The sequence below is a fragment of the Globicephala melas genome, chromosome 20 (genome assembly GCF_963455315.2).
Source record: "Globicephala melas chromosome 20, mGloMel1.2, whole genome shotgun sequence".
Lineage (NCBI taxonomy): Eukaryota > Metazoa > Chordata > Mammalia > Artiodactyla > Delphinidae > Globicephala > Globicephala melas.
In genome coordinates this window covers 41,614,051-41,624,961 of record NC_083333.1, presented here as the reverse complement: position 1 = coordinate 41,624,961, position 10,911 = coordinate 41,614,051, and the positions used below count along the sequence as shown (strand labels likewise).

General features: G+C 55.4%; 2 protein-coding genes across 10 annotated transcripts in view; one reads left to right on the top strand and one right to left on the bottom strand.

Moving 5' to 3' along the window:
* The first annotated feature begins 4,646 nt into the window (after positions 1-4,646).
* CSF3 (colony stimulating factor 3) lies at positions 4,647-7,890 on the top strand. The gene is made up of 5 exons (XM_030839941.2): positions 4,647-5,491; positions 5,605-5,759; positions 6,168-6,275; positions 6,422-6,568; positions 6,908-7,890. The coding sequence occupies exons 1-5, from the start codon at positions 5,479-5,481 to the stop codon at positions 7,070-7,072; spliced, it is 588 nt and encodes a 195-aa protein (XP_030695801.1). The 5' UTR covers positions 4,647-5,478; the 3' UTR covers positions 7,073-7,890.
* Positions 7,891-9,239: 1,349 nt separating this feature from the next.
* MED24 (mediator complex subunit 24) overlaps positions 9,240-10,911 on the bottom strand; it is a 39,447-nt gene continuing 37,775 nt past the window's right edge. For 7 of the 9 annotated variants that reach the window (XM_060290893.1, XM_060290891.2, XM_060290894.2 and 4 more), the window contains 2 exons: positions 10,381-10,461; positions 9,841-10,127 (listed from right to left, as the gene is read on the bottom strand). In XM_060290893.1, the coding sequence (XP_060146876.1) occupies positions 9,841-10,127; positions 10,381-10,461 (368 nt within the window). Of the gene's footprint in view, positions 9,818-9,840; positions 10,128-10,380; positions 10,462-10,911 lie in introns of those variants that run through there. The other 2 variants (XM_060290896.2, XM_060290898.2) reach the window with 1 other exon arrangement.

The window sequence follows — 10,911 nt, the reverse complement described above, 5'->3', positions numbered from 1 at the left end:
CATCACCAACTGCTGATTTTCATACCCCGATAGCCCTAACTTCCATCAAAGGCATGTTTTAGACTGGCCTTGCTTTGGTTTCTGATCCCACCCCAGCCTCGGTGTGACTTGGTATTGCCCACTTCCTTTAAGCTTTTGTGAAACCCAGGTAGTGAAACTTTTTTTTTTTTTTTGGCTGCATTGGGTCTTCATTGCGGCACGAGCTTTCTCTAGTTGTGGCGAGCAGGGGCTACTTTTCGTTGTGGTGCGCGGGCTTCTCGTTGCAGAGCACGGGTTCTAGGTGCGCGGGCTTCAGTAGCTGTGGCACACGGGCTCAATAGTTGTGGCTCGCGGGCTCTAGAGCACAGGCTCAGTAGTTGCGGCGCACGGGCTTAGTTGCTCTGCGGCATGTGGGACCTTCCTGGACCAGGGCTCGAACCCGTGTCCTCTGCATTGGCAGGCGGATTCTAAACCACTGCACCACCAGGGCAGTACCTAGTGAAACTTTTTAAAGTTTGCTTTGTGAAACAGCACTTTTTTTTCCCAAGCTCCCCCCTTGATCTTTGTGGAAGATGTTATTATTCCAGCATCCAAACTTTCCATTATTTTTTTTTAAAGGATTCAATCTTTTCCCCATTTTACAGGCCAATTCGAAAATCTGATAGGAGATCTGTTTTTTAATTAATTAATTTATTTATTTTTGACTGTGTTGGGTCTTCGTTTCTGTGCGAGGGCTTTCTCTAGTTGTGGCAAGCGGGGGCCACTCTTCATCGCGGTGCGCGGGCCTCTCACTATCGCGGCCTCTCTTGTTGCGGAGCACAGACTCCAGACGCGCAGGCTCAGTAGTTGTGGCTCACGGGCCTAGTTGCTCCGCGGCATGTGGGATCTTCCCAGACCAGGACTCGAACCCGTGTCCCCTCCGTTGGCAGGCAGATTCTCAACCAGTGCACCACCAGGGAAGCCCCTAATAGGAGATCTTTAATTCCCTTCCAGGAAGGATGGGGACTAACAGTGAGCACCCCTCTGTGCCCCTTTCAGGCTCGTGAGGACAGGCTTAGGTGGGACTTGAACACTGGCCTACGTGATACCAAGTTCAGGTCACGTTCTGTAGGCTGTGCAGCCTTCTCCCAGCCTCAGTCTGTGGCTCTGTTATCTGGTTGGTTGGTTGGTTTTTGTCCCCACATGGCTGTCCTTCTGGCCCATGACCACTTTACCTGACCTCTAAAATGACTTTCTTTTTGAGTGTGTGATAATTAGTTGTAATTACTGTTATTCCCAATGACAAATCTTAAAGTCAGCACCCAGCCCAAAGTGCCCCATACCCTTTCCTGGTTGGTAATGGATTGGAGAGTCTATCATCCTGTTACACAGAGTTGGGGTCATTTGTCATGATTTCCTGGTTCTCAACCACCTTGAGTCTATAGACCATTCTTCTGTTTGCTCACAGTCTGGAAGTTTCTTATAATTCATCGCCACTGGCTTAGCTTTCTTTTCCTGGAGAAGTTCAGTGTTATTTTTATGCTTGGAGAGTTCACTGTGTTCTCTACCTTCCAGTTTTGTTTTTTAATTAGAAAACTACAGAGAAGTACAAAGAATAACATAAGAAATACCCATGTACTTTCCACCCAATTTTAATAAATGTCAACCTTTTGTTATCATGTCAAGTTTTTTCATGCAAGATAAAACATGACAGATAAGTTAAAAGCCCATCTTCCTTCCCCAGGCCTCCTCCCTCCTTCCCTAAAGGCAGCCACTCTGATGAATTCAGTGGGTATCCTTCCAGTTTATGTTTTTATAGTTTTACTACAAAATATAGTATTGTCTTGAGTTTTTAAATCTTTGTTAATGATGTATCACATGAAAGTAAGTTCCTTTTACTCAGTATGGGTTTTGAGATCTAATCATGTTTAAACCCGTGCCCAGCACTGTTCTAGGGACTAAGAAAAGAACTGAATGAAACGAACTGCTTTCGTTGTGGGTTTTCTATTGTGGAAGGATGGAGAGGCACATGTGGTATGAATGTGCCACAATTTATTTGTTCATTAATTTATTGGTGGCCACTGGTTTACTGTTACAAACAACACTGCAGAGGACATTTCTGTATGTCCCCTTGTACATATGTCCTGTGTACTAGTTTGCGAACTTTTCTTAAAGGGCCAGATGGTACGTTTTTTAGGCTTGTGAGCCATGTGCTCTTTCACAACTACTCACTTCTGCCCTTCTTGAAAGGGGCCTCACATAAACAATATGTAAACAAATTATTTATGAACACTGGCTTTTCATGATTTTTACCTGTGCTAAAATATTCTTTTGGGACTTCCCTGGCAATCTAGTGGTTAAGACTGTGCTTCCACTGCAGGGGGCGAGGTCCCTGGTCAGGGAACTAAGATCTCGCATGCTGCGCAATGCAGCCAAAGAAAAAAAATCTTTTGATTTTTTTCCAACCACTTAAAACATGTAAAACCGATTCTTAACTCAGGGTGTACGTATCTTGGCCCACAGGCCAAGTCTGCAACAAAGGCATTACGCCGGAGCCTTCATAAGGACACTCCAAGCCCAGTTCCAGATGAAAACAGGAAGTGTGAGTGGAAGCCACTCACCCACTCTGGCCATTGAGAAATAACTGGGAAAGCCTTTAGGAAGCTGGAAGGATGAATAACAGCTAGTGGGGGGTCTCTGGAGCCAGGACCTTTGCCAGATCGTTTCAGTCTGGCTCAGCCCGCATGTGTCAGGACTGGTAACCGGGCTTTCTCTCTGCCTGGTCTTTATTCTCTCATGGGTGGGGCTGAGATCTGGATTGAGCCATCATCCAAGAAGTACATACAGCTCTCTGAACAGGAAGATAGTGTAATAGGAATGACGGGGGCTTGGGAAGGCTGATCACAGATCCTGCCTCGCTCTGCCCCCGACTTGTTCTGTGATCTTGGGCCTTTCGGTTCTCTGAGGCTGTCCCTTGTCTCTAATGGGAATAGTCCACACTTGGTTGATAGGATGAAAGACAAAAGTGTAATGGAAGGTGCCTGGCATATAAGAGGTGTCCGGTAACTGCCAGCCAACATTCGGATTTTCCCTCTATGGAATGGAGGCCAGAACACCTCCCTGGTCAGGCAGTTCACTTCCTCTGGAAGTAGCCCACTCCATCCTCCAGCACCTCTGGCAGTTAGAAAGCTCTTTCCTTGAGCTGAAAGCTGGCTAGCTGGGCTTCCACCCCCTGCCCACTTCTAGCCCTTGAGACCACACAACAACCTCTCCTCTTGACCAGACAAAATGGTGTGTTTTCTTCAAATCATCATCGCAAGTCCTTTCACCATTCTGGCCACCCTTGTTAGAAGTAGCATTTTCTGAGCCAAACCTCTGACACACTTGGACTGTAAGTGAAAATTAAAGTTTGGGTCTAGAGCTGGCCTGGTTATGGTTGAGGAAGGCCAAACATTGGTCAAGAGATTCAATGGTGGGCACTTCCGTGGTGGTCCAGTGGTTAAGAATCCGCCTTCCAATGCAGGGGACGGGGGTTTGATCCCTGGTCAGGGAACTAAGATCCTACATGCTGTGGGGCAACTCAGCCCTGTCCCTCTAGAGCCTGCACACCGCACCGAAATACCCTGCATGCCACAAGGAAGATCTCGCGTGCCACAACTAAGACCCGACGCAGCCAAATAAATAAATAAATTTTATATAATTAATGAATGAATGAAAGAGATTCAATGGGTAAGAGTTTAAGACTCTGGCACAGTGCAGACCTTGGCTCTGCTAGTTTTGGGCAAGTCAACCTCTCCAAGGTCAGATTCATCTTCTGTAAAAGGGGAAATGGTTCTGATACATTCCTCATAGGCTTATTGAAAGCAATGCATTTGCCAATGTACAGGGCATGCTCTGCACAACATCCGGGGCGGGCTGGGTCCTCCGGAGGTTCTTAGTGGGAAGGAGAGGAGGCATGTTTGTGAGAACCTCTGCCATCCCGCCACAGTTCTGTTAAACCCACCCCTCTCCTCCCATGGAGGTGGGCGCAGAACTGGGCTTAATAGGGGCATGGTGGCCAGTTGCCTGGCCTAAGGTGGAGCTGGGGGCCAGGGCTGCCCGGCAGGACCAGGGACCAGAGGCAGGACGTGAATTGATTAGCAGGTGAAGGCCCTGCCAGCTGTGGCCACCAGGGGGCACCCCCGCCCCAGAGATGGCCTGGCCCAGTCAGACACACCCACTCCTCATCCGAAGAGACTCTGTTCTGGCCCGTCCTGGGGTAGAACAACGTTCTGTTGGGACAGAACATGACAGTCTTGCGTGCAGTTGGTCAGACTTCCCCAGGCAGGCCCCATGGCCTGTGGAAAACTCTCAGGCCCAAGGCAGAGGTCTGGATTATAACTCTGACTCTGCTACCCATGACCTTGGGCAAGCCTCTTCCCTCACTGGCCCAGTTCACAGGGTTGGAACAGACTCCAAAGTCCCTTCCAGCGCTAAGAGTACGTGGTTCTCGGGTTTGAAGCCGGGTGGTTTCTTTTTGCTCACCCTAGCGCTTCTCCACTCAGGGCAGCACACACATGCCCGCTGGCAGTGAACCTGGCCAGGGAAGCCACCTGTCCCAGACCCTCAACTCCAAAGCACTGCGACACTAGGGGGGAGGGGTAGTGCGGGCGGGTTGGGGGGGGGGTGCGGGGAGGAGGAAGGGCAAGGTCAGGTGAACCTGAACCGAGAGCCTCAATGGGTCTTGCTTCATTCGGGACAGACATCCGGTTTCCTCTGGTCTCTGCCAGGATTCCGGGGGCTTAAAGGAATGAGTCATGGGGGGGATTGGGGAGTTCCCAGCTAATCAGTTCGGGACAGGAACCAGGGTGATGCCTCTCAACATGTGTGGTGGGGACAGGAGGCAAGACCCCAGTGTTCCTATCTCAGGCCCCTGGCCCCTCAAGAGGGCACTCAGAGAGGCAGCCTCTGGGAATTGGGGGGGATAGAAATAGGGCAACTGGTTTCTTCCTTCTCAGAATTGGGGGCCTAGGGAGCAGGTGGCTTGAGAATCCCAAGGGAGAGTGGCAAATGGGGCTGACCCAGGAGATGTGCCAGGGGAGGGTGGGAGGGAGGGCCCCAAGGCCTAGGCCTGCCTCTTCCCCGGGGTTGACCTGACTCCAGCCTCCCCGGCTTTTATCATTGGCTCAGCTTTGGTTCAGCGGTTCAGTTCAAACACTCTGGGGCAATTCAGACCTGGGTGGGGCTGAGGGGAGGAAGGGAGTTTGAGGGGGGCAAGACGTCAAAGAAGAATCAGAGATTCCACAATTTCACAAAACTTTCGCAAACACTTTTTTTTGTCCCAACCCCCCTGCATTGTCCTGGACACCAAATTTGCATAAATCTTGGGAAGTTATTACTAAGCCTTAGTCGCAGCACCAGGTAATTTCCTCCCAGGCCTCCATGGGCTTGTGTATAAAGGCCCCTGGACCTGGTCCCTGACAGAACCCAGAACCTACAGACCCATCCAGACCCCCGGCTGAACCTGCTGCCCAGAGCCCCATGAAGCTGATGGGTGAGTGTCCGGGCCCCAGGAGGGGAGAGCTGCGGGGCCCGGAGTGGCAGAGGGCAGGGTCCCTGGGCTCCCAGAGAGGTATGCACGTCTCCTGAGCCCCCGTCTGCTCCCAGCCCTGCAGCTGCTGCTCTGGCATAGTGCACTCTTGACGGTGCAAGAAGCCACACCCCTCGGCCCTGCCAGCTCCCTGCCCCAGAGCTTCCTGCTTAAGTGCTTAGAGCAAGTGAGGAAAATCCAGGCTGATGGCGCTGAGCTGCAGGAGAGGCTGGTGAGTGAGGGCAGCCTGCGGAGGGACAGGGAGGGGACAGAGATACTGCAGCAGCGGGCAGGGAGGAAAGAAGGTGTGCGAGGCAGAGCTGAGGGGAGACAGAGAAGCGGAGGGAAGCAAAGGGAACCACGGGGAAGGGACATGGGATGGGAGAGGAGAGACTCAGGGGAAATGGGAGGAAATTAGGAGAGGCAGAGCCCCAGCGGCTGGTGGGGAACTGGGGGAAGAACCTCTTGGGGACAGCGCTGGGAGGGGCTGGCTGGGGGTTTGGACGGAGGAACAGGGCTGAGAAGCCTGGCGGGACGTGGAGGGAGGGAAGATGTGGATGTGGAGAGATGGGGGCACTCGGGAAGGAGGAGCCGCCCGGCTCTGCCAGTCCCCCTCACTCAGCATCCTTCCCATCCCCAGTGCACCACCCACAAGCTGTGCCACCCTGAGGAGCTGGTGCTGCTTGGGCACTCTCTGGGCATCCCCCAGGCTTCCCTGAGTAGCTGCTCCAGCCAGACCCTGCAGCTGGTGAGTGTCCGGAGGGGAGAAGGGAGATGAGGGGACAGGCGGGAAAGGATGACCTGGAAGGCTCCCCAGTCCTCCAGGCTCCATGCTGGGCCCCTGAGGGGAGCAGCCCAGGCAGCGTCCCCTGACTTTCCTATCCCATCTCCCAGACAGCCTGCCTGAGCCAACTGCACGGCGGCCTCTTCCTCTACCAGGGCCTCCTGCAGGCCCTGGCGGGGATCTCCCCAGAGTTGGCCCCCACCTTGGACATACTGCAGCTGGACGTCACCGACTTTGCCACCAACATCTGGCTGCAGGTGAGCCTCTTCCGGAGCAGCAAGCGTTAGGGCCCCGGACCGAGCTGGTCCTCAAAGGTGGTGCTGCCAGCCTGGGGACCCCGGAGTTCTCTAGGGCTGGGGCAGAAACATTCTCGGTGGGCTGGATGTAGGGAGCTACCACCTCATCCCAGGACCCTACCCCATCCCCCCTAGTTGAGGGCATGAGGCGGGGTCACTGGACCTTAAAGAGACCTGGGTTCGGTCCTGGCTCCACCATGAACCCTGGATCGTCTACAGCCCATCAGCCCTTCGCCTTTCCTCCCCGTGCTAACTACCCACTCAGCACGGCCTGATTGCTGACCTCACCTTCCCCCACAGATGGAAGACCTGGGGGTGGCCCCTGCCGTGCAGCCCACCCAGGGCCCCATGCCGACCTTCACCTCGGCTTTCCAGCGCCGGGCAGGAGGGGTCCTGGTTGCTTCCAAGCTGCAGAGCTTCCTGGAGCTCGCGTACCGTGTCCTGCGCTACCTGGCCGAGCCCTGAGCAAAGCCCTCCCCATCCAGTGTATTTATCTCTATTTAATATTTATGCTTATTTAAACCTAATATTTAAAGACGGGGAAGACAGAAAGGAGCCCCGGACTCCTGGATCCTTCCCTCCACCCCTAAGTTTCCTTCTCCCGCCTGCAGCAGGGAGAAAAACTCCCGTCTTCCCGTCCCCTGGACTGGGAGGGAGTTGGTAAATACCAAGTATTACTTCCCGTGACTCCTCCCTGCCTGGCTCCGTGGTGGGCTCTGGGGAGAGCCACAGCGAACCCCTACCCTGAGGGTGCCTACCTCGGGACCCTTGGAATCATCGGGAAGTCTCCCACGTGGGAGATGAGACAGCCCTGTTTAATATTTAAACAGCAGTGTTCCCCAACTGGGTCCTTGCACCCCTGGCTCTGCCTGACTTGGCTGCTTCCCTCGAGTCCCCTTTGCCTCGGGCACGGAGCCCATCAGAGGCAGCCGAAGCCGGGACGCTTGACCCTGGGGTCCCGCGAATTTGCTGGGGAATCGTTTTAAGATTTTTTTCGGGCACGTTTTGACTCCTTGTGTGGGGAGCCCAGGCAACCATCAGCGACGCCTCGTTTTTCTGGATGCGCTATAGACACCATCAGTCTAGTGGCGCCTGCCCCACCCCGCCGGGGTCAGGGTCGGGATTCTGACTCCTTTTCAGGCTGGGCAGTCGTGTCTCTGCCTTGCTGGGTGGGGCTGGGAATGTGGGAGGGAAAAGATGAGGGGGCTCGTGTGACGGGGTGTGAGAGGGACGCTCGACTGTTCACCTTCCCCCTCGGCGCCCACTTTCTCATTGTAGCCAAACTTCATGATAATAAAGTGTTTGTCTCCAGTAAATGTCCTTCCTCCTTCTTGAGTCCAGCTGGTGCCTGGCCAGGGGTCGCGGGCAGGGAGTTGAATGGAGGGCGAGGCCCAAAGGAGGGGAAGAGGAGGTGCACCCACTGGGTGCAGACACTGGGCCGGGTGCTAGCACACGGCAGTGAATGAGGCAGGCGTGGTCCCTGGCCCCGTGGAGCCACCGCCTAGCAGGGAGGACAGAAGGTAGATGGGTCACCCGTACCGGGGGAGGAGAGAGTAGGGTTGGGAGAGGGGGACTGGGGGGCTCAACAGTCCAGACACAGATGGACACGGGCCCGAAGCGAGGGAGGATTTAACATGTGCACAGGGCTTCAGTTTACCACCTTCCATAAACCTTCACCCATCCATGCTCACAGCCACCCACAAACACAGAATTATGAAGGGCCTTTTACAGATTAGGAAGCTGAGGTCAAGGTGACAGCTTGGGTTGGACCCCACATTCCAGGCTCTGCACTTCTGTCCCTCGTCAAGCACTGCCTCTGATCTGGCGGGGAGCCCGCAGCCTTCCTACCTGTCTCGGGGCTAATGGGCTGAAGAGGCCTGAGCTCACACCTGGGGAGACCGGAGGCGCCGCTTCACAGCTCAGATTCAAGACAAAGCTCTCTGTGCTCTCAGCTGAAGACGCACGTATGCTTCCAGGATGCCACCACCAGACCAAGGACGTCCAGACGGCCAACCAGTCCCCAGGTCCCCTCCCAAGACTTCCCCATCCTCAGCTCCTGAGTCACTTCCCACTTCCCTTCCCCATCTGGTTCCTTAGAAGCAGGGTCGGGCTGAGTGGGGCTAGAACCCCCAGCTGCACGGCTCAGGGTCCCCCCTCTCTAGTTGGTCCTGAAGAACCGGGGCTTGGAGACGACCAGGCAAAGAAGGGTTAAACAGAGTTCCTGCCTCCATCCCCCCTCATGCCTCAGCCCCTCACCCCTCATACCCCCCAAGTCCTTACTGGAGAGGAAAGATCCAACTCCGGGCCAGTCAGACTCTGGGTGGGGCTTGGCCGGGCTAGGGAACATCAGAACAGGACACCCTACCCCAGCACCAGCGGGGCCTTTAGCCAAAACCTCTCCCTTTTCGGAGTACGTCTGACTTTGCGAGGTGGGGGGAAGTGGCAGGCGGGAATGAGGAAGGCAAGCTGCTCCCGCTGCCCTGCCCCACCCCTACTGAGCACACAAACAGGGACCCTGTGCCCAGCCCTCCTCTGCGCCCTCCTGCTTCCTCCAGCTGGGCCTGCACGGGTCCAAGGCGGAGCCAGCCGTTCCCCACCCCCATCGGACACAGGCACCAACAGTACCAACAGGCACAGAGGGATCCACGAGGTCTTTACTTACAAGCCAGCCGAGGTGAACACACCCATGTAAAAAGAGATTATATATATATATATATATATACACACACACACACACACACATATATACACACATACCCTGCACCTGTAAAGTTCCCCGGAGCTAAATCCACTCTTGGAAGCGGGAGGCACGCACAGGGGTCGGGCGGGAGGGCTGCAGTGAGACCGCCCAGAGTCAAGGAACCAGGCTGCTCACACGCATCAGGTGCTGGCAGTGGGAAAGGAAATTATGAAAGAAACTGGGAGCCGTCTTAGAGGTCAGAAGTCAGGAGCAGGGGAAAGCTCTGGAGACCGACGGAGGGCAGTTACATCATGTGGATATGAGCAATGATGTCTCATCTTTCCACACGTCCTTTTCTGAGGCGCCCGGGGCTGGGACCCTGCCTGCCAGCCCCTGTGGTCACTCCAAGCCCCTCAGAGGGCGGCAATGGCTTTGGCGGCCACCTGGCGGCCCAGGGGCAGGCTGAGGTCCGTGATGGCCAGAACCACCTTGGGGCTGGACATGGCTGACACCTTCACCAGTTCCGATACCTGTCAGACAGACAGACAGCTGCTCAGCAAGGTGATGGTGGGTGTGACGTCCAGGAGGAAGAAGCCCTCCCTCCTGGCCGCTGGACCCCAAGCTCTCCTGCGACGTGCTGACCCGCTCTGAGCTGGAGGGTGGGCCAGTGGCCCGGGGGCGCGGCACTCACGGTGGTAAAGGGCATGAACTGCAGGATGCTGCCTCGGCCGCCCTGTTCCAGGCAGTCCACGCAGCCCTCCATGAACCACTGCGCAAACTGCGTGTGGGGGCCGGCGGTCCGAGAGCCCAGGATGGAGGAGATGAGCAGGAACAGGTTGGCTGTGAGGAAAGGGTGGCGGGGGGAAGGAGAACTCCATGAGAAGGGTTTGGGAAGAGGTCAGATTCTGGGAGAAGAAAGAAGTGCTAAGGGTGTCCCCCCAAATGGGGACGTCAAAAAGAGAAAGTACAAAGGAAAGCTGGGGGCGAGCCAGAGAGGGACGCGACGGGGGCCTGGGGGAGACAGGAGAGCTGGCAATCGGGGGGACGGAGGGCAAAGGGGAGGAGGGTGGGGAGCGGGGCTGGGAGGCCTCACCCAGGACTCGGTTCAGCGGGTCTCTCATGTTAACCGTGTGAAGCTGGGAGGCTGACAGGTTGCTGCTCATGGACCGGTCCGCTGTGGGGCAAGCGAGGGGCACTGAGCCAATGGCCTCCTGAGTTCCGAACCGCCGCCCACGGGAGCCCTCGCCTGTCGGGGGTGGAGGGCCCGGCCGGAGAAGATGATTGGGTCCAGTCACACGGTCCCCAAATACAGGCTTCCCCACAAGCAGGTGAGAGAGAACTACCATCTGGTCACCGCCAGGTGCCAATCTGCGGGCTGCGTACGGCTGAAACCGCTAATCCTCACGTCTCCGTTTTACAGACGAGGAAGCTGAGGCTGAGATTTGCTAAGTAACTAGCCAAAGGCCATGGCAGCTTTCCTCTGTTCAAGTGCACAACTGGTCCCCTAGTCCCTAAAAGACCTCAGAGAAACTTCTAGGCTCAGGAGAAATCTCTGGAAACAGGAAAAATTAAACGCCACGGAAGAGCCCTTAGCACGGAGAGGCGATGACATCCAGGGAAGCAG